Below are 23,201 nucleotides of genomic sequence, written 5' to 3' on the forward strand. Positions count from 1 at the left end.
AACCAATGAAATCCTTGAGCCAGTGGCAAGACTCTATAACAGAATGTTTAAGATCCACCACAGGCTACCTGGCTGGACTCACCTCTGTTCTCCTCTGTCTCTGTCCAGTGCACCAACCTTTCAGAACTTTGTACAGAGTAGTGGGTTTAAACTGTATTTCCACCTGCTGCATAGATGCCCATCTGCAGCATTAGCTTATTGCCAAGACTTAATCCCGGGTTCTGATTGTTTAACCAGATCAGTAACAAACGGACTTTTGCCACTACCACTCTTTAGGAACAGTTATGGACAAAGATCTTTCTTTTATGTGCTGACCAAAGCCTGAAACAACAAACTGCATAACATCAGGACTATAACATCACCAGGACTGTTTAAAACCACTCACAACTGCCGTTTGGTGGATAGTTGCTGCTGTGACCACTGACGTGGGCCCCACAGCCCCTCCAACCACTGCTTTCTCCCTCTGTAAGATTGTGTCATAGTTCTGTCTTTAAAGGTGTGCTGTATGTCTATGTTTCTGCAGAGCAGGAACCCGCTGAAAATCAGTTTTGCTGAGTCAGGCTAAATTGCTTTTAATCCTTTCCTGCATAAATAAAATTAAACAAAATAAAATAAAATAAAATAGAAACAGGTCTGTAAACAAAACTGTAGGATCTAAATGGGGTTTCTTGATAAGAGGCTGTACAAGAGCATATTTAAAAGCAGTTTAACTATACTAGCAGGCCAGAAAGAGCTAAAAGTACTTCTAATTAATATGGCGTGAAAATATTAAAGAGTGCAGTCTGAAGGCTTTAAATGATGATCCTCCTGTAAAAGCTCAGAGTGACACCGACTTAGCCTTCAGAAAAACAGCTGAACACACAAATGAAACAGCAGGGTCCAAGATAGGAGGAGAGGGTAGAACCTAATGGCAGCAATCTTATCAGTACAATAAACATGGAAATTTATCATATAACAAGAGAGATGATGCAATGCACGGAGACTGACAAGGATTGATAAGGCGATTAAAAACGTTAAAAAGTGACTGTTGCTGGACACCAGGTTCGAGATGTAAAATCTTTTTTTCACATATCACAGCTGTCTGGTAACTCAATAGGCAACAAACAGAAAATAATATTGATGATTTTATAGGAGTTTTATGCACGTGGACATTTTTGCCATGAAGGTTGCCAGAGGAAGAACTCGGGGTTAAAAGAACAACTAAAAAGGCTGCAGTTGTTTTTTTTTTTTTTTTACAGTTTTTATACTTATTATAGGTAAAATGTGTTTGTAAAACTGAACTAAAATGAAGGTTTTTAAAAATAAAAATTGTCTGTTGCATATTCTTGGAATATGCACTGTACAGTATTAATTACGGCACAAAAACCATAAAAAATAATGCCAGTTTATTGGAAGACGGGACCAGGATTTTAATTTAATGTTCACTGTTTCCCACCCAACAGTCATCACAGGATGACAGGATTTAGAGGATCGACTCGTGTTTTTGATGAGGTCTTCATCATGCCTTCGATGTTGAGGAAATTGCTCATAGAATCAGCTTTTCATTTTCAGTTGACAGGAATGATGACCAAACCCAAGAATTCAGGACCCAAGCTGTGATTTATCAGTATGAGCATAAACCAGATGAATCCACAGAAGAGTGAGATGTAATCACGTATCATCTGTTTTTTTTTCCAGGATCAACTGAAATCTTCACTCCTTCTCGCCTTTTAAAAACCCTGAAAGACTTGGAGAAAGAAGAACAGACCAGTTAAGATGCTCCTGTAGTGACCCCTCCCACTGCCCTCCCCACCCCAGACAAGATGCAATAAAGACATACTTGGTGTTGTATTTGATTCAGTTGCTGTGAACTGTTTTAAATGACCATTGTTATGTTTATGAATGTTGCTTCAGATCTGATCCAGACTTACTGGAAGAAAGCAGAGTTGTGAATAGACATAAAAAGGAAATGCAGACATGTTGGATATATTGACTGATATTAAGCTTGCTGACTATAAAAAACCAATATGGTGACATAAACAAGCAAACAGATAGTAGTGGGTCATGTACTGTAGGTCTGAAACCATGTTAAGTTGTTATAATGGGATTTAACTGTTTTTCTTTCTCAGTTAGTGGAAAGTTAGAAAGAAGTTTTTTGATATATTTATATGAAATCATTTGTATATGATGGGCTGTTTTTACCATGTACATTTCCTTTTTACCTTGACATTAATGGTAAATTAAATAACTTAAAGCAACTGGTATTGGCAATAAGTCATCGACCAAATGATCATAATGACATTTTACCATCAGCAACGTTATCAGCCCAGGGTTCAGTGTATTTATAAATGTGTTGATGATTATAGATGACTTTAGAGTGATATTCAGGTAACAAAATGGTCTAATGGTCGTTTAATGTAGCTGAAGGAAGATTGTTTGAATGCCTGGTTTTCCATGTAGAATCAAACACTCCACCATGAACAGATCACCTGTTTTACAGTCAGGTGTCTAAATGCCAATATAAAGCCGTCTGTTGGGAGGTAGAGCTGTAGCTCAGATACTTCAGGTATGGACTTCTTGTTTTCCTCCCCAGGAGTGTTTCTGACAGTGTTTATTATCTGTAGTTATTTAGTTTCCTCTTGGTTCCTGTGTTTCAGCTTAATGGTTCTTGTTGTAGTGAGTCTCTTTCATTTTAACCTGCTGTCCAACAACAGCAACTTCAGTGTGATCAGTGCTTCTATGTCTATGTTCATGAGCAGTTCTCACTGCAACGTGTTCAGATAATAAAGTGGCTTCAGTTAACCTGCTTGAGTTTTTGTTCATTGTTTCTCTCCTCTGTGAAGCCTGTTAAGAATTTACAATGCAAACAGCCAGTCCTGTCAGCTAAGAACAGGAAACTGACTCAGAGAGACTCACTAAAACTGGACAATAAAAGGTTTGTTGCCTGGTGTGATAAGTCTCCACTTTCAGATGGTAGGCTAAGAATTTGGTGGAAACATCATGAAAGCATGGATCCATCCTGCCTTGGATCAACAGTATCTCCTTCCCCTTCAGACTGAGTATTGTTGCTGACCTTGTCCATCCCTTTATGACCACAGTGGAGCATCTTCTGATGCTACTTCCAGCAGGATCGTGCACCATGTCACAAAGCTCAGATCATTTCCACCTGCTTTCTAGATCATGAAAATGAGTTTACTGGACTCTATAGCCATATTTGTGCTACTGTTTTTACTACAGTGTCTCTTATTGGACAAACAACTCCATGTGTGAAGCTTTAAAACTGGAGTACCAGCTTTGTTCGATAGGAGCTAGAGCACAGTTTGTGATAAGCAATGCCTTCAAAAGAACCATAGAAGAAGACAGTACACGTGTACACAATGATGAGGTACGTCACCTGTAGTGCAGTCATCGCTGTGGCTGAGACCACTGGATCTACTCACAGACTCTTTATGTCTGAAAGAATTTTGGTCACTGACAGCCACTGTGCATTCACTACTGTCCTGTACCCATGTTTACCACTAGATGGCAGTAATTCTTTACACTTGAACTTTAAAATGACTTTCCTCTAAAATGAGTCAGTGATATAGATTCTTTATTTAAAAGAAACTAAATAAGTAAGTAAAACTTAAAACTGTTGAATTAACTTAATAACTTGGATAAACCTAATTCAATAGCTTGTTACCAGTTTGTGGCCTTGCTCCCAGTCCCAGCACAGTGTGGTTACTGCAGTCGGAAGGCTTTAAATGATGATCCTCTGTAAAAGCTCAGAGTGACACCGACTCAGCCTGCAGAAAAACAGCTGAACACACAAATGAAACAGCAGGGTCCAAGATAGGAGGAGAGGGTAGAACCTAATGGCAGCAATCTTATCAGTACAATAAACATGGAAATTTATATATATATGGAGGACAGCCAGCATTGGAAAATGAAACCCAGACCCCCACAGGGGCACCTATGTTGGCTTTGTGTGGCTCAGTTTTGATCTTTGTTAGGAAATGGAGCCAATACTGGTCATTATTGCACTACTACTGACACTCATCGAAATAGCTTTTTCTTATGTTTTTATAAGAGCTATAACAAAACAAATGAAGAATGTTTTCCTGTGTAACACATACCTTTGCATCTCATTTCAACTTAATACCATACATGTGATGTGAGGTCAAACATTTGGGCTGATGCAGTCACACATCGGTGGCCTCGATGGTATCATGGTGAGATCTCTGGTATAAACATGCAGGTGTTATTGTTGGTACAGCCGAAGGAGGAAGCCCTTCTCTAACGGATGAGAGCTGATGAAGATGAGACTTCTTCATCATTCCAGCACTGAGACGAAACAACTCAGCTCTGATGAAAAGGACATTTATAGGCACGTTTTCTGCTGAGGGTGCATTCATGTTCGGATCTTTCTGGGAAAAGAAAATTATTTAAAGGAAAAGCAAAAAAAATTTGGATGCTGAATTTATCGAACATCCCCCGACAGTGGAAGCAGCAGCTGTTATCCCACTGCAACATGACATTTCACAGACACTACATATACTATAACTATTACATGTATATATATATATATATATAACTCTGGAAAACTGCCCATAGTTCATTTTTACTGTGTGAAATTAACATCAACGGTACCCTTGTGGCTGGTCAAGATGAGCACACATCATACATCAAGTTTCCATCAAACGACTCCATCACTGTTTCACATGATGTAACCAACTCTTTGGTCTTTTATAATCCTTTTCTAAGTGTTGCTGCTTCAGAATGAGTCATATACGCCTAAACCAGCTTTAACCTGGTAAGTGCTTCGGTTTCAGCTCTACACCATGCTAATTATGCAACGTGAGCTTTTTGTTTTATCACACATTTTATTGTGTCTTCAGGTGTGTGGGGAATATTCCATTCTGGGAATACTTCATGGCTCAATAAAACAAGGATCAGTCACTTGTGATGGATATTTCCTGGCAAACATCTGATAGGAACACAGAGGTGATACAGAAACGGTTTCCACACAACATCCTCCCTCTTAACATTTTATGTGTATACACTTCTAGAAATCTTTTATTTACAATATATTTTCATAATACTTTAACAGTTTGCATTTACAGAAGCAACACTTCATTTATTTATCACTTAAAAATCACATTATTCCCGCTAAGACACTGATGTGTCAGAATCCACACATCGCTGTCATATTACAATGCACATATATATATATATATATATATATATATATATATATATCTTAAGTCCTACATTTTTCTAAGTATTTTCGTATTAGTGCTGTGGGATTATTTCACTGCATTTAAAAATAGAAGCATCATAAATTACTTTAAATACAAATGTAAAAGCCTGTATTGCTGATTTGTTATAACTTGGCTTTACTGCATTAAAATGGATTTTTGTTACCGCGGTGAAAAGAACAGATAATAAAAATATGTCAGGTGATAGGAACAACCCCGGTAAATGGACCAAATCTAAACGTGATATAAAACTAAATGTTCTGCTCTCTGCACTACAGAGGTTTATAACATATGAAGGTTCCAGTGATCTGCTGTAGACATCTTCCAGGTTAAACCTGATTTTACATTAACAGGTAAATTTTGTTTCCTATTTTACAGGTTGTCTTTATAAACCTCAGTGATATCAAGGGACAGAAGGACATATAATATAAAATCTGTCCTAGATGACCACCTCTCAGGATAATAACAATATCCACTCAGCTGCCAGTTTACAAGGATAACAAGATTCACAAAGGAACAGTGAATCTTCCATTTTATCATTAAAAGGTAGTTTCTGAGTTAAATGAAATAACTGAGAGGGCTACTAACCCGGCACAGACAGAGCTGGAGATGCCACCAGATCAGGAAATGGAAGGATTTTATTAAAAACACAAAAACCAAAAGAGCTGCTGGAAACTCAGCAGGACAAACATCGAGAAGACTAGACGAACAAGAAGGGCTGGGATGGATCACAAAGAGCAGGAGGTGCCATGCTGCTGAGACATCCATAGCTGAGGACATCACAGGACAACGACAGGAAACCAGACCAAGATAGAGTTCTGTCTTTATACCACGAGACGAAGAACTTAAACCTAAAACACCCCTAAAACATGAAATCCAAACACCAGAAGAACAAAAACAGCCGGCAGGTGCTGAGACGTCTTAAAACCTCTAACTTTTCATCCCTCATGGATGATGTCCACGTAGCATGGCTGGAAATGTTCAGGTTGGTTTTATTCATGTGACATCACTTCCTCCTCGTCAGGTCAGTATAACAGGAAGTGGTGGTCAACCAGGAAGTGGTGGTCAACCAGCTGGTTGTAGACCAGAGTGTGGTTTCTGGTTGTTCTAATGGGTCAGATCCTGAAACTGATGGAGGTTCCTTCAGGTTCCTCATGAAGTCATAAAAAGGGAGATCCATCCAAGGATTAATTAAAAGACATAGAGGAAAGTGTCTTGTGAACCTTTGGTTGGGACCAGAAGCAGCTGAGTCAGATCTTGTCGGAGTTTCAGAGATCACTTGGTTAAAGGTTTAGAAATCACTTTCCTTCAGGTGGTTCGGGTCCTTCTCTGCTACCTCATTTCAACCTGAACTAATGTCTTATCTTCATCCACCAGGATGTCCTAGCAATCTTTCTGAGGACGATGACATTGACATCCGCTTACACGATCATCATCTGATAACTGGGAGTAATCAGATTACTGTATAAATCAGATCCAACTACATAAACCTCTGAAATGTGATATTCTATAAACCTTGGTCTACATTGTCATTACCAGATTTCTTTTGGAGTACGTACATGGTGATGTAACTTCCTGTTATTTTCAAAGCATCGGGTCTATGATAGATCTATGATAGATCAACTTTTTAAGGAAACTAGAGCTGAACTCACATCTAATCTGTGGAAACACATCTTCCTGAACATCATCTGCTCTGGTTGACCAGCCCTTTGTTAGCTGGAGGTATGCGAACCTGTGGAGGTCATGTAACCTAATAATTAACTAATTATAAAAGTTTATGGGTACATCTGAAAAAAATAATGTAGTACCATGAACTCTGTTCATTATGCTAACTTGCGCTTCATGTCGTCTTCTCTGCAGCTGATGGAGAAATAACTTCTTCTTCTCTCAGTGGAGGATATTGTGTTCACTTAAACACACATCCAGGAGAGCAGATAGAGGGCGGTTAAAAACAGAGATGTGAGGGAAGAATCAGCCATTTCCCTGGACACAAGGTCATAGAGCTGAAAAACCTACATTGATGACACACTAACAAACATGAATAAGACTCTGCAGCCTTTTCAAACACGCCGGCAGCTTGTGTTTTCATGGCCCTGAACAGGAACCTCGAGCAGAAAGCTGAGGGTTGGTCTTGAATGTTTTGGCTTGTGTAGAAAAACAACGGCCAGTTAAAGATGAAGGGCAGGATTTACTGCAGGATCTTTAACGCAGGTTACAGTTTATTGCATGTTGACCTCATAAACTGGCAGGTGAGCGTCTTTTGTTAGTTTTTCTTTTTTAATAAGGATTTGGACGAACCAGCACCCTCCGCATGGCTTCCTGATTTACTTGTAACTCTGAGAGTAAACCTGACTTTCTGGTCATAAGCAGGTTTGCGTTAACGTTAATTAATGCATTAATGTTCCAGTCTTCTCAGTGCATCAGTATTCATATGAGATCCTCACTAATCCCCCTCTCAACCGCAGATCCGCCACATCAAGAGACACCACCATGGAAGCTATATGAAATGATTCAACTGTGAACTATTTAATACGATAAAAAGTGACACTGTTATTTGGTGCAGAGGCTATGACTAGTGTACATTATATATGTGTAATATTCATGTTTGTGTTGGAGTTAGAGAAGCAGAACTGCTGGTATTGCTAAATACTGAAGATATGTCGGCTAGCAGCTGAAAGTAGTCAGAAAAGAAAGCACCAACGTGAAGGAGCTGCTGATTTCCTCTAGAAATCTGTCAGATGTGATGAAAAGGCTTCAAACCAGTTCATTCCACTAGAAAAATCTTCATTTAAGGCATATTAATAAGACACATTTTAGTCATTGTACTTCTCCGTGATAAATTCTGATTGAAAGGGGACTAAACTCAGTGGATACCAGATTTTGTCTGCAAGCATAACTTTGCTTCGTCTTCTGGTGGTTCGCTGGTTGTTGATGCTGCCTACGGCTCGGACTCGCCAGACTCATCGTTAGCTTCCAAACATGCTCTGAGCTGGTTCCCTTTTATTCCCATTTATTGTCTCACAGTTAAAATGTAAAATTAAAGTCTCGTTTCCTCACGAGCCTCATGTGCAGCCACCTTTGCTGTACGCAGTTACCGTGGTTACAGGTGTCCTTCTTTTCTGAGTGATGAGTAAGATTTCTTTAAGAAACATCTGGATCTTAATTTATGGAGTTTTTAATGATGCTAGAATTAAAATTGAGGCACAAATTGTAGCTTTGTTTTCATTGTCGTCATCTTTTTGTTTTCATTGTTTCATCTTTAACTGACTGTAATTATTCTAAGAATATTACTGATTACATGAATAATTAAACCAATTATTAACAGAAGAAGTGGCTGAATTGGTTCCTCAGCAGAAGGAAACGTTTTTCCTTTATAAACATAATTGAATAAAACCATTTTAATATTATTTATTTTTCTGTTTATATTTTACATTAAATTTAGTTTATGTCTCATTTAATGTTTTTTTTATGTCTGAACGTCCGGTGTGGACACATCAGTTCATTTTAAATGAGTAGTTGCATAATTTTTATAGTTTCTTTGGATGATTTTAGCATGTACATATGACATGCTTTATATATTGTATTATTATTCTATCCTCCCTGCAGGTTTGTTGTATTCATCACTGCTGACATGAGCTGCTGCATGTAAAAGATTTTAAATCTTTTGAGCTTTTATTTATTTTGTAACTTTTATTTCTCGCATTTTATCTTATCCAGTTTACCCTTATTCAATTTCTTTTATTTCTTTTTTTAAAGTTTGTTTTTAAAGTTTGTTTCTTCTGCATCCGGCTGTAATGTTTTTAATGTTTCATGACAGCATTTTGAATTTTCTTGTACATGAAATGTGATGTACAAATAAACCTGCCTCGCCTTAATTAATAAGAGAACTCCAGTTTGGATTTTGGTGGTCAACTAAAGTTTCTTTGAGAGTTTTAACGTGTCATAGTTGGCCTCTTCTCTCAGCTGGACATCCCGTTGTTGAGCTGTTTGCTTTAACTTGGTGATGATTGGCTAAAATGAAGATGTCTGCATCATGTTTGTCCAGCTATCATAAAAAAACAAAAAACAAAGTGTGCATGAGACGTTTCAGACTGAGTTTATTGATGTGATCATCTAGTTTAGAATCACCTGCTGAGGGGACCACGGCGGTACTGACAGACGTGACCTCTAGTTAAAGAGAATGAACTCAGATATACAAATAGCTTTCAAGTAAGATATAATTTATAATTTAGGAAGTATTAATATAATATCCTTTTCTAAATTAAATTGTGCAAATCTCTGTAGAGAGCAATCAGAAAAATACCCAACACAAATTTCTGCTGATGGTCACCTGAAATGAGACGAGAAGAATGATTACAGGACTATCAGGAGGCGTTGAGGCGACTCCCCGAGGCAGCAGAGCGATGTCTTCTTCCACCAGGAGCATTAAAGCGCTTGTCTTTTCTCTAAAGTCCTGGCTCGAAAACCAGGAAGTCCACGTGGTCCTTCTCTTTGGTCTTGAAGGCCTCAGCGATGATCCGAGCAGCGTCTTTGTGCTCCCGACCTCTGAGAGAAACCCCATCCACCTCCAGGATGACATGGCCCACCTTCAGCTGGCCAGAGATGTGAGCCGAACCTCCTTTCTGTCAGCACGGAGGAGGAAGAGGAGGAGGGAGGAGGTGAGGTAGAGGAGGACAGGAAGGAAGGAGTTTCAGTGAAGATGTGTGAACAGACCTTTTCCACAGATTATCATTTTCATTTAGTTTTTCATTATTCTGTGACATCATAGTGATCAGTGATCATGCTATGTTGCTAAATTGATCAGTGATCAATACCCCCTCCCCCCACCAACACACACACACACGCACGCACACACACACACACACACACACACACACACACACACACACACCATCATCATTAACCTCTGATATACAGCACATTACAGTAGTTCAGTGGTGATAAACAGACAGACGCACTCAATGTTTTTGCTTTGCATTGAACTTTAAAAACAAAATAATTATGGTTTAAAGTTCGAAGTGAAATTGCCCTGAATACTGCTGCTATTACCTGAATGGTGACTATGCGGGGTAAAGGCTGGCGTGTTTTAGCCCCTCCCTCTATGGCGATGCCCAGGGTGTTGGCATTTTTCACCACTCGTACCAGGACAGCAGTATGTGCAGGAACTGGAGAATTGGTCTGCTGGGAATTAACGTCAAGGTCAAGAGCAGGAAAGTTAATACATATCTAAATGTTAAAAAGGCCATTCTACCTCATGGACTTCTCTGTTTCTAGTTAGCTGCTTGCTATTTGTTACCTCAGCTGTCAGTCAATTATCCCAGTCAACCAATCACGTTGCACTACTGGCGGTCTGCTCCCGCCCACTCTGCAGCCGTTCTTCTCCCCTTTTGATCGCGGATTAACAGACAGACATCAGGAGTGCTGAAAGTTTCCAAGAGTGTTGTGCGTGCATGAAAATAGTGAGTAGCCAAGTTCGAACATGTGTGTAATGTTACTGCAGCGTTGTGTCATGTTGGATATACATTTTACCGTAGTTTGTTATAGTTAAATGTTTGCTAGCTTAAAGCAGCCCTGCTGTAGCTACTGCTGAGTGAGTGCTAACGGTTGCTATTGTTAACATGAGGCGGGCATGGGCATGCTACTGTAACTGCTGTATCCAGAGCTTGCTAAAGCAAGTCTTATTTGTTAGTTCATGACGTTTAGAGAGCTGTCACTCACTTACTGTTGTGTGAGAGTGCTATTATTCCTTTCTCAATGAATGCATCCATATGCATGGTTTGTTTCTGTTTAATAATAGAGGAGAGATAAACAGTTTTACTGTTCTATTTTATGTTAATGTACTGTTTCCATTTCAGAACCACACCTTAATGCACATTGGAAACTGCAGTGGGTGGCTGTGTGTGTGATGCTGTAAATGGTGACGAAACCTCTATATAAAGATTGTGAAATCATCTTCAACTGTATCCGTCTTTTACTGGACATCCCACAGTGTGGCTGGCTCTATACTAACCGGCATCACTATAACAGGAGAGGGCTATATCAGCCAACCGTTTCCACGGGTGAGAGCTTCCAGAAGCTAACCGTATTTTACATGGTCCTTCGAGCCGGATCCAGACTCACTGTGGCTTAACATGTTGGATTCCTGGGACGAAGAGGAACACGCTGTGCATGACGAGTGGCAAACCTCCTTCACCCCTCACTACGATCAGGATCTAGAGCGGATGAGGCGTTCGTCACCACCACACACAGCGCATCACCCACGAAGATACTATACGACTGATGATGATGAGTGGCGTTATGCAGCACGTCGTACCCCCTCACCTCCTGTGAGTCAGGCCTCTTACTCACCGCCACGGTGGGCGGTAAAGGATAGCTGGGATGCCACCAAAGACAAAATGAGGCAGGAAATTGAATATCTTCGCCGTCGGCAGGACGCTTTACTGTCTGAAATGGCAAGGGTAGAACTGAACCGTGCTGAGCGTCAGCCTTGTCCTGGAAGAGCAGAGCCTTTGGTTCACTCCCGAACCTCCCACACACGGCCAGTCCCAGCTCCTCGGAGAATTAAGCCGGAGCCAAGTACTGTCCCAACCCCACCGATTCCAGCACCACGAACCCTGAGACCAAGCGTTCCCCCCGCACGCCCAGGCAGCCCTGACCCAGGAGCTGGATACCAGGACCAGACTAAAGATAGGTCATTCCACTCCTATCAGGACACCCCCTACTCACGTTCGTCTGGCGCTGATGGTCGCAGTCAGGAGAGACCGAGACTCCGAGAATCCACCTATCATGATTTCCATCGCAGTGATCAGCTGGAAGACTCGCGGCCTCCCTTATACCATGATCATTCTCAACCAAGAGCACAGAGCCCACCAGCTCAGTATAGAGTGTATAAGGGACCCACTCCGACCATACCAGATTTTAACCATCCCAACCCCAGGGAGTTTTCACGAATGAAAATCGCCCTAGGAAACCTTCTCCCTGACCACGCGAATGAGAGATTCAAATTCCAGATCCTCATGGATCATCTGAAGGTGGAGGAAGCTCTACTAGTCGCCGACTCTTATTGTAATTCAAAGTACCCCTACTCCGACACCATGGCTGCTCTAAATAAGCAGTATGGGCAGCCACACCAGTTAGCTCTCCAACGAATCGCCGAGTTGATGGATGGCCCCAACATTGCCAGTGGCGACACCAAAGCATTCAGGCTGTTTGCTCTCCGAGTGCGCTCACTAGTGGGTCTGTTGGAGCAGCTGGGCAGAAAAGGTGAGGTGGAACTTGAGTGTGGCTCACACGTCTCAAGACTGTTGGGGAAACTCCCACATGACCTACGATCTAGCTTCCGTCGCCACATCCACCCACATCAGACACCCATACCTACGCTACTCGATCTAGCAGACTGGCTGGAATTCGAGATTCAGGTCCAAGAGGACAACACAAGGTTCATCAACAGCTCAAGAAAGGAGCCACCAGCCAAGAGTCGAGAGCTGCGTAAGGAGCCCAAGCCAGCTGTATGGACAACAACTGTACTTCTCGGCACAGAGACGAAGCCGTTGGGGGTGCAAGCTAAATCTCCTCCTGCGAAAGGCAAGGTCAAAATGTACTGCCCCTACTGTGATAATGGAAACCACACGCTCAATAACTGCGCCAACTTTCAGCGGTTAAACCGTGAGCAGAAAGAGAGTTGGATTAAAGATAAGAATGGATGCTGGCGTTGTGGTCGAGACCATCACGCGCGGGAATGCAATCTTAAAATGCGATGCAAAACCTGCACCCGTCGTCACTTAATGGTGCTCCACGAAGTCTCTGAGAGGGCCCCCGAAACACCAGAGAAACCTCACATTCCGCCTGACACCACCAACTCAGTCTTACTGAACACCACCAATGAGGTATTGTATGTCGACCGGCCAGTCGCAGGTCGCAAAGTCCTCTTAAAGCTAAGCAAGGTGCTGCTGCGGAACGGAGATAGAACTATGGAGACGTTTGCAATCCTGGACGACGGGTCGGAACGCACCATTCTTCTTCATGCCGCAGCACAACACCTTGGACTCAAAGGAGAGCCAGAGGACATAACTCTACGTACAGTGCGGCAGGAACTGCAAGTTCTTCATGGGGCGGCTGTCTCATTTACCATCTCTCCTGCCGCAGAACCTCAGAAGCGGTATCAAATCCGAGGAGCATTCACAGCAAAACAGTTGGGCCTTGCCAAGCACACCCATCCTGTCAGTGCTCTGCAGCAGGAATTCCACCACCTTAAAGGATTGCCATTACAGCACATCGTCGAGGCCGAGCCAGTGTTACTCATTGGATCGGATTACCCCCACCTGATTACACCTGTGGAACCAGTTCGCCTCGGACCACCGGGGGGGCCCGCTGCTATTAAGACACGTCTTGGCTGGACACTGCAAGGCCCTGCTCAAGAGTTAAGGCATGGTCTCGCTGCCCAGTGCCTCTTCACATCCACCCAGCCCGTATTGGCAGATCTGCACAGTCAGGTTGAAAAGCTGTGGCAGATGGACGTGTTACCCTGGCGCAGTGAGAAGGCCAGTGCCAGATCACTTCAAGATCAGGAGGCCATAGCTCTTCTCGAAGCCAAGACTGTGAGGGTTGAGGTGGATGGAGTTTGGCGATACGCAACTCCTCTCTTGCGTGTCAAGAACATGCCCCAGTTAAGAGCGCCAAGGGAAGCTGTGCTTCCACAGCTAAGAAGTATTGAGAAGAAACTTACAAAGGCACCTGATCAAGCTCAAGCCTACAAGGCTGAAATCCAGAAGCTAGAGCAAGCTGGCTATGTAGCCATATTAGCACCCGGTGCCGAAGAGAACCCCGATACCAGCTGGTATGTTCCGCATCATATGGTGCAGCACAATGGCAAGAACCGCGTGGTGTTCAATTGCTCATTTCAATTCAGAGGAAACAACCTCAATGAGCTCCTGCTCCCTGGGCCCACGCTTAGCTCATCACTGCTTGTTGTACTCCTCAGATTCAGGGAACATTCCGTCGGCATTAGCAGCGACATCCGCGGGATGTTTCATCAGGTGAGACTCCTCCCTGAAGACAAGCCACTGCTAAGATTTCTCTGGAGAGATATGAACCGGGAAGCACCGCCGAGCATTTACGAGTGGCGTGTCCTCCCGTTTGGCACCACATCCAGTCCCTGCTGCGCTACCTTTGCCCTTCAGCAGCATGCAAGGAACAGCAGCCACCCAGGGTGTGCAGCCAGAGAAGCAGTTGAGAAATCCTTCTATGTGGACAACTGCATGATGAGTCTGACCTCCCCGGAGGAGGCTAAGACACTTGTAGATCAACTGCGGAGCATGTTAGCAGAAGGAGGTTTTGACTTACGCCAATGGGCCAGCAATGTCCCCTCCGTCATCTGCCATCTTCCCTCTGAGGCACGGTCAGACAGTGCTGAACGGTGGATTTCACAAGGGCAGTCCGACACCCAAGAATCAGCACTAGGCCTGCACTGGCACTGCCAGTCTGACACATTGTCATACAGGTCCCGACCATCCGACTGCTCTCCGGTCACTATGCGCACCATCTACAAGGTCTTGGCTAGCCAGTATGACCCGCTGGGATACATCATCCCATACACTACCAGGGCCAAGGTGATAGTCCAGCAGCTCTGGGGTAAGAAGAGAGACTGGGACGATCCCCAGTTACCAGAGGTTCTCCTCCAGTCATGGAAAAGGTGGGAGAGTGAGCTACCAAACCTGAAGCAAATCTCCCTTCCCCGGTGCTACAGCAGCCACAAGCTGGATTCCCCCATGAGCGCACGAGATATCCATGTGTTTTGTGACGCTTCAGAACAGGCTTATGGCTCGGTGGCCTATCTCAGGACAGAGGGCCCCAATGGCGAGGTTGAGGTGGCATTCCTAGCGGCAAGGTCGAGGGTAGCTCCTAGGAAACAGCAATCGATACCTCGCTTGGAGCTATGTGCTGCACTCACAGGGGCACAGTTAGCTAAAGTGATCTGGACGGAACTCTCCCTGCCCATCCGTCACACCATCTTCTGGTCCGACTCCACCACAGTTCTTATGTGGCTCCAATCAGACTCATGCCGGTTCAAGGTGTTTGTCGGTACGAGAGTGGCGGAGATCCAAGACCTGACGGACCGCTATGCATGGCGCTACGTTGACACCTTGAGTAATCCTGCTGACGACATCACTCGGGGGAAAACCCTTGCTGAGTTAGGCAAACCAAGTAGGTGGTACCAGGGCCCATCTTACCTACGAGAGACTCCCGAGCATTGGCCTAAGAAGCCGACAATTTTACCTGTGGAAGGAGATGAGCTCCGGAAAACCTTGACCTGCGGGCTTACTACTTCGATGTCTGCTCCGGAAACCTCCGAAGCTTGTCAGTTTAATAATTTTTCTGAACTTCTGGAGGCCAAAACATACTCTAGTCATGGGGCGGCTGAAGGAAGCCCTTCTGCCAGTGACTTTAAGGAGGCAGAGCTTTCCCTTCTTCAGCAAGCGCAGCAGGATTGTTTTCCCACTGAGGTGGCACACCTGAGAGCAGGAAAGGCAGTGTCCAGTAGTAGTCGTTTGCTCACTCTTGCCCCGGAGTTTGATGATGCCACTCAGCTGATCAGGGTTGGAGGTCGCCTGCGGCATAGCACTCTGCTCGAGCAGGATGCTATGCATCCAGTCGTACTGGATCCACAGCACTGGATCACCAAGCTGATCATCAAAGACTTTGACGAGAAACTACGACACCCTGGCCCAGAGCGGGTGTTCGCTGAAGTTCGGCGGAGGTATTGGATCATTCGTGGAAGAGCGGCTATCAGACGTCATCAGCGGGAGTGTGCTGACTGTCGTAAATGGCGTGGAACCCCACAGATTCCTAGAATGGCTGATCTGCCTCCAGCAAGACTCCGTCTCCACAAGCCTGCATTTTACTCCACTGGGGTAGACTGTTTTGGGCCCTATGAAGTTAAAATCGGCCGCAGGACCGAAAAAAGATGGGGCATTATATTTAAATGCATGACGACGCGTGCAGTCCACATCGATCTCCTCAGCAGCATAGATGCTGACTCCTACCTGATGGCCCTGCGACGCTTCGTGGCTCGGCGCGGGAGACCAATGGAAATACTGTCAGATCAAGGCACAAACTTCAGGGGAGGAGAACGAGAGCTGAAGGAAGCTTTCGCAGCTCTCCAGCCTGACGTTCAAGCCCAACTTGCCAAGCAACAAATCCACTTCACCCTCAACCCTCCAAACGCGCCCCACTTTGGTGGTTGTTGGGAGAGAGAAATCCGCTCCCTTAAACAAGCTCTGCGGGTCACCCTGGGTGCTCAGAGTGTGACGGAAGAGGTGCTGAGGACGGTCCTCATTGAGATTGAGGGGATCCTCAATTCAAAACCACTTGGATACACCTCCTCAGACATCTCTGACCCGGACCCAGTCACCCCAAATTCTCTTCTGATGGGGCGGCCAGATTCATCACTCCCCCAGGTGGTGTATCCGGAGTCCGAAATGTTGAGTCGGCGGAGATGGAGGCACAGCCAGCTGCTGGCAGACCATTTTTGGAGACACTTTCTGAAATACTACTTACCCGGTCTCCAACCACGCCAGAAATGGAATATAGAAGCCCCAGATCTGCAAGTGGGTACCCCAGTCATGATCGTGGACCCACAACTGCCCCGGGCACTCTGGCTGGTGGGACGGGTTTCACAAGTCCTCCCTGGACCAGATGACCGCGTCAGGACGGTGAAAGTACAGGTCGGAGACCGCACCTACACACGCCCAGTGGCCCGAATCATTCATCTCCCTGCACTACCTGACTAAGATCCTCCCAGGGATGGGGCCTTTGTGATGTGGTGCAGATTTCCATAGGAAATCTGGGGGCGGCTGTTAAAAAGGCCATTCTACCTCATGGACTTCTCTGTTTCTAGTTAGCTGCTTGCTATTTGTTACCTCAGCTGTCAGTCAATTATCCCAGTCAACCAATCACGTTGCACTACTGGCGGTCTGCTCCCGCCCACTCTGCAGCCGTTCTTCTCCCCTTTTGATCGCGGATTAACAGACAGACATCAGGAGTGCTGAAAGTTTCCAAGAGTGTTGTGCGTGCATGAAAATAGTGAGTAGCCAAGTTCGAACATGTGTGTAATGTTACTGCAGCGTTGTGTCATGTTGGATATACATTTTACCGTAGTTTGTTATAGTTAAATGTTTGCTAGCTTAAAGCAGCCCTGCTGTAGCTACTGCTGAGTGAGTGCTAACGGTCGCTATTGTTAACATGAGGCGGGCATGGGCATGCTAACTGCTGTATCCAGAGCTTGCTAAAGCAAGTCTTATTTGTTAGTTCATGACGTTTAGAGAGCTGTCACTCACTTACTGTTGTGTGAGAGTGCTATTATTCCTTTCTCAATGAATGCATCCATATGTATGGTTTGTTTCTGTTTAATAATAGAGGAGAGATAAACAGTTTTACTGTTCTATTTTATGTTAATGTACTGTTTCCATTTCAGAACCACACCTTAATGCACATTGGAAACTGCAGTGGGTGGCTGTGTGTGTGATGCTGTAAATGGTGACGAAACCTCTATATAAAGATTGTGAAATCATCTTCAACTGTATCCGTCTTTTACTGGACATCCCACAGTGTGGCTGGCTCTATACTAACCGGCATCACTATAACGGGAGAGGGCTATATCAGCCAACCGTTTCCACGGGTGAGAGCTTCCAGAAGCTAACCGTATTTTACATGGTCCTTCGAGCCGGATCCAGACTCACTGTGGCTTAACATGTTGGATTCCTGGGACGAAGAGGAACACGCTGTGCATGACGAGTGGCAAACCTCCTTCACCCCTCACTACGATCAGGATCTAGAGCGGATGAGGCGTTCGTCACCACCACACACAGCGCATCACCCACGAAGATACTATACGACTGATGATGATGAGTGGCGTTATGCAGCACGTCGTACCCCCTCACCTCCTGTGAGTCAGGCCTCTTACTCACCGCCACGGTGGGCGGTAAAGGATAGCTGGGATGCCACCAAAGACAAAATGAGGCAGGAAATTGAATATCTTCGCTGTCGGCAGGACGCTTTACTGTCTGAAATGGCAAGGGTAGAACTGAACCGTGCTGAGCGTCAGCCTTGTCCTGGAAGAGCAGAGCCTTTGGTTCACTCCCGAACCTCCCACACACGGCCAGTCCCAGCTCCTCGGAGAATTAAGCCGGAGCCAAGTACTGTCCCAACCCCACCGATTCCAACACCACGAACCCTGAGACCAAGCGTTCCCCCCGCACGCCCAGGCAGCCCTGACCCAGGAGCTGGATACCAGGACCAGACTAAAGATAGGTCATTCCACTCCTATCAGGACACCCCCTACTCACGTTCGTCTGGCGCTGATGGTCGCAGTCAGGAGAGACCGAGACTCCGAGAATCCACCTATCATGATTTCCATCGCAGTGATCAGCTGGAAGACTCGCGGCCTCCCTTATACCATGATCATTCTCAACCAAGAGCACAGAGCCCACCAGCTCAGTATAGAGTGTATAAGGGACCCACTCCGACCATACCAGATTTTAACCATCCCAACCCCAGGGGTTTTCACGAATGAAAATCGCCCTAGGAAACCTTCTCCCTGACCACGCGAATGAGAGATTCAAATTCCAGATCCTCATGGATCATCTGAAGGTGGAGGAAGCTCTACTAGTCGCCGACTCTTATTGTAATTCAAAGTACCCCTACTCCGACACCATGGCTGCTCTAAATAAGCAGTATGGGCAGCCACACCAGTTAGCTCTCCAACGAATCGCCGAGTTGATGGATGGCCCCAACATTGCCAGTGGCGACACCAAAGCATTCAGGCTGTTTGCTCTCCGAGTGCGCTCACTAGTGGGTCTGTTGGAGCAGCTGGGCAGAAAAGGTGAGGTGGAACTTGAGTGTGGCTCACACGTCTCAAGACTGTTGGGGAAACTCCCACATGACCTACGATCTAGCTTCCGTCGCCACATCCACCCACATCAGACACCCATACCTACGCTACTCGATCTAGCAGACTGGCTGGAATTCGAGACTCAGGTCCAAGAGGACAACACAAGGTTCATCAACAGCTCAAGAAAGGAGCCACCAGCCAAGAGTCGAGAGCTGCGTAAGGAGCCCAAGCCAGCTGTATGGACAACAACTGTACTTCTCGGCACAGAGACGAAGCCGTTGGGGGTGCAAGCTAAATCTCCTCCTGCGAAAGGCAAGGTCAAAATGTACTGCCCCTACTGTGATAATGGAAACCACACGCTCAATAACTGCGCCAACTTTCAGCGGTTAAACCGTGAGCAGAAAGAGAGTTGGATTAAAGATAAGAATGGATGCTGGCGTTGTGGTCGAGACCATCACGCGCGGGAATGCAATCTTAAAATGCGATGCAAAACCTGCACCCGTCGTCACTTAATGGTGCTCCACGAAGTCTCTGAGAGGGCCCCCGAAACACCAGAGAAACCTCACATTCCGCCTGACACCACCAACTCAGTCTTACTGAACACCACCAATGAGGTATTGTATGTCGACCGGCCAGTCGCAGGTCGCAAAGTCCTCTTAAAGCTAAGCAAGGTGCTGCTGCGGAACGGAGATAGAACTATGGAGACGTTTGCAATCCTGGACGACGGGTCGGAACGCACCATTCTTCTTCATGCCGCAGCACAACACCTTGGACTCAAAGGAGAGCCAGAGGACATAACTCTACGTACAGTGCGGCAGGAACTGCAAGTTCTTCATGGGGCGGCTGTCTCATTTACCATCTCTCCTGCCGCAGAACCTCAGAAGCGGTATCAAATCCGAGGAGCATTCACAGCAAAACAGTTGGGCCTTGCCAAGCACACCCATCCTGTCAGTGCTCTGCAGCAGGAATTCCACCACCTTAAAGGATTGCCATTACAGCACATCGTCGAGGCCGAGCCAGTGTTACTCATTGGATCGGATTACCCCCACCTGATTACACCTGTGGAACCAGTTCGCCTCGGACCACCGGGGGGGCCCGCTGCTATTAAGACACGTCTTGGCTGGACACTGCAAGGCCCTGCTCAAGAGTTAAGGCATGGTCTCGCTGCCCAGTGCCTCTTCACATCCACCCAGCCCGTATTGGCAGATCTGCACAGTCAGGTTGAAAAGCTGTGGCAGATGGACGTGTTACCCTGGCGCAGTGAGAAGGCCAGTGCCAGATCACTTCAAGATCAGGAGGCCATAGCTCTTCTCGAAGCCAAGACTGTGAGGGTTGAGGTGGATGGAGTTTGGCGATACGCAACTCCTCTCTTGCGTGTCAAGAACATGCCCCAGTTAAGAGCGCCAAGGGAAGCTGTGCTTCCACAGCTAAGAAGTATTGAGAAGAAACTTACAAAGGCACCTGATCAAGCTCAAGCCTACAAGGCTGAAATCCAGAAGCTAGAGCAAGCTGGCTATGTAGCCATATTAGCACCCGGTGCCGAAGAGAACCCCGATACCAGCTGGTATGTTCCGCATCATATGGTGCAGCACAATGGCAAGAACCGCGTGGTGTTCAATTGCTCATTTCAATTCAGAGGAAACAACCTCAATGAGCTCCTGCTCCCTGGGCCCATGCTTAGCTCATCACTGCTTGCTGTACTCCTCAGATTCAGGGAACATTCCGTCGGCATTAGCAGCGACATCCGCGGGATGTTTCATCAGGTGAGACTCCTCCCTGAAGACAAGCCACTACTAAGATTTCTCTGGAGAGATATGAACCGGGAAGCACCGCCGAGCATTTACGAGTGGCGTGTCCTCCCGTTTGGCACCACATCCAGTCCCTGCTGCGCTACCTTTGCCCTTCAGCAGCATGCAAGGAACAGCAGCCACCCAGGGTGTGCAGCCAGAGAAGCAGTTGAGAAATCCTTCTATGTGGACAACTGCATGATGAGTCTGACCTCCCCGGAGGAGGCTAAGACACTTGTAGATCAACTGCGGAGCATGTTAGCAGAAGGAGGTTTTGACTTACGCCAATGGGCCAGCAATGTCCCCTCCGTCATCTGCCATCTTCCCTCTGAGGCACGGTCAGACAGTGCTGAACGGTGGATTTCACAAGGGCAGTCCGACACCCAAGAATCAGCACTAGGCCTGCACTGGCACTGCCAGTCTGACACATTGTCATACAGGTCCCGACCATCCGACTGCTCTCCGGTCACTATGCGCACCATCTACAAGGTCTTGGCTAGCCAGTATGACCCGCTGGGATACATCATCCCATACACTACCAGGGCCAAGGTGATAGTCCAGCAGCTCTGGGGTAAGAAGAGAGACTGGGACGATCCCCAGTTACCAGAGGTTCTCCTCCAGTCATGGAAAAGGTGGGAGAGTGAGCTACCAAACCTGAAGCAAATCTCCCTTCCCCGGTGCTACAGCAGCCACAAGCTGGATTCCCCCATGAGCGCACGAGATATCCATGTGTTTTGTGACGCTTCAGAACAGGCTTATGGCTCGGTGGCCTATCTCAGGACAGAGGGCCCCAATGGCGAGGTTGAGGTGGCATTCCTAGCGGCAAGGTCGAGGGTAGCTCCTAGGAAACAGCAATCGATACCTCGCTTGGAGCTATGTGCTGCACTCACAGGGGCACAGTTAGCTAAAGTGATCTGGACGGAACTCTCCCTGCCCATCCGTCACACCATCTTCTGGTCCGACTCCACCACAGTTCTTATGTGGCTCCAATCAGACTCATGCCGGTTCAAGGTGTTTGTCGGTACGAGAGTGGCGGAGATCCAAGACCTGACGGACCGCTATGCATGGCGCTACGTTGACACCTTGAGTAATCCTGCTGACGACATCACTCGGGGGAAAACCCTTGCTGAGTTAGGCAAACCAAGTAGGTGGTACCAGGGCCCATCTTACCTACGAGAGACTCCCGAGCATTGGCCTAAGAAGCCGACAATTTTACCTGTGGAAGGAGATGAGCTCCGGAAAACCTTGACCTGCGGGCTTACTACTTCGATGTCTGCTCCGGAAACCTCCGAAGCTTGTCAGTTTAATAATTTTTCTGAACTTCTGGAGGCCAAAACATACTCTAGTCATGGGGCGGCTGAAGGAAGCCCTTCTGCCAGTGACTTTAAGGAGGCAGAGCTTTCCCTTCTTCAGCAAGCGCAGCAGGATTGTTTTCCCACTGAGGTGGCACACCTGAGAGCAGGAAAGGCAGTGTCCAGTAGTAGTCGTTTGCTCACTCTTGCCCCGGAGTTTGATGATGCCACTCAGCTGATCAGGGTTGGAGGTCGCCTGCGGCATAGCACTCTGCTCGAGCAGGATGCTATGCATCCAGTCGTACTGGATCCACAGCACTGGATCACCAAGCTGATCATCAAAGACTTTGACGAGAAACTACGACACCCTGGCCCAGAGCGGGTGTTCGCTGAAGTTCGGCGGAGGTATTGGATCATTCGTGGAAGAGCGGCTATCAGACGTCATCAGCGGGAGTGTGCTGACTGTCGTAAATGGCGTGGAACCCCACAGATTCCTAGAATGGCTGATCTGCCTCCAGCAAGACTCCGTCTCCACAAGCCTGCATTTTACTCCACTGGGGTAGACTGTTTTGGGCCCTATGAAGTTAAAATCGGCCGCAGGACCGAAAAAAGATGGGGCATTATATTTAAATGCATGACGACGCGTGCAGTCCACATCGATCTCCTCAGCAGCATAGATGCTGACTCCTACCTGATGGCCCTGCGACGCTTCGTGGCTCGGCGCGGGAGACCAATGGAAATACTGTCAGATCAAGGCACAAACTTCAGGGGAGGAGAACGAGAGCTGAAGGAAGCTTTCGCAGCTCTCCAGCCTGACGTTCAAGCCCAACTTGCCAAGCAACAAATCCACTTCACCCTCAACCCTCAAACGCGCCCCACTTTGGTGGTTGTTGGGAGAGAGAAATCCGCTCCCTTAAACAAGCTCTGCGGGTCACCCTGGGTGCTCAGAGTGTGACGGAAGAGGTGCTGAGGACGGTCCTCATTGAGATTGAGGGGATCCTCAATTCAAAACCACTTG

General features: G+C 46.2%; 2 protein-coding genes across 3 annotated transcripts in view; one reads left to right on the forward strand and one right to left on the reverse strand.

Moving 5' to 3' along the window:
* The window catches only part of stxbp1b (syntaxin binding protein 1b), a 34,518-nt gene extending 31,737 nt beyond the window's left edge, over positions 1 to 2,781 (forward strand). Inside the window, exon 19 of one of the 2 annotated variants that reach the window (XM_041998819.1) lies at positions 1,678 to 2,781. In XM_041998819.1, the coding sequence (XP_041854753.1) occupies positions 1,678 to 1,754 (77 nt within the window). In that variant the 3' untranslated portion in view covers positions 1,755 to 2,781. The remainder of the gene's footprint in view (positions 1 to 1,677) is intronic. The other variant, XM_041998818.1, reaches the window with a different exon arrangement.
* A 6,278-nt stretch (positions 2,782 to 9,059) lies between these two features.
* LOC121649043 (whirlin-like) overlaps positions 9,060 to 23,201 on the reverse strand; it is a 101,739-nt gene continuing 87,597 nt past the window's right edge. Inside the window, exons 11-12 of the mRNA XM_041999573.1 lie at positions 10,266 to 10,397; positions 9,060 to 9,838 (exon numbers count right to left, since the gene is read on the reverse strand). Of these exons, the coding sequence (XP_041855507.1) occupies positions 9,662 to 9,838; positions 10,266 to 10,397 (309 nt within the window). The 3' untranslated portion in view covers positions 9,060 to 9,661. The remainder of the gene's footprint in view (positions 9,839 to 10,265; positions 10,398 to 23,201) is intronic.

This window comes from Melanotaenia boesemani, chromosome 11 (genome assembly GCF_017639745.1).
Source record: "Melanotaenia boesemani isolate fMelBoe1 chromosome 11, fMelBoe1.pri, whole genome shotgun sequence".
Classification (NCBI taxonomy): domain Eukaryota; kingdom Metazoa; phylum Chordata; class Actinopteri; order Atheriniformes; family Melanotaeniidae; genus Melanotaenia; species Melanotaenia boesemani.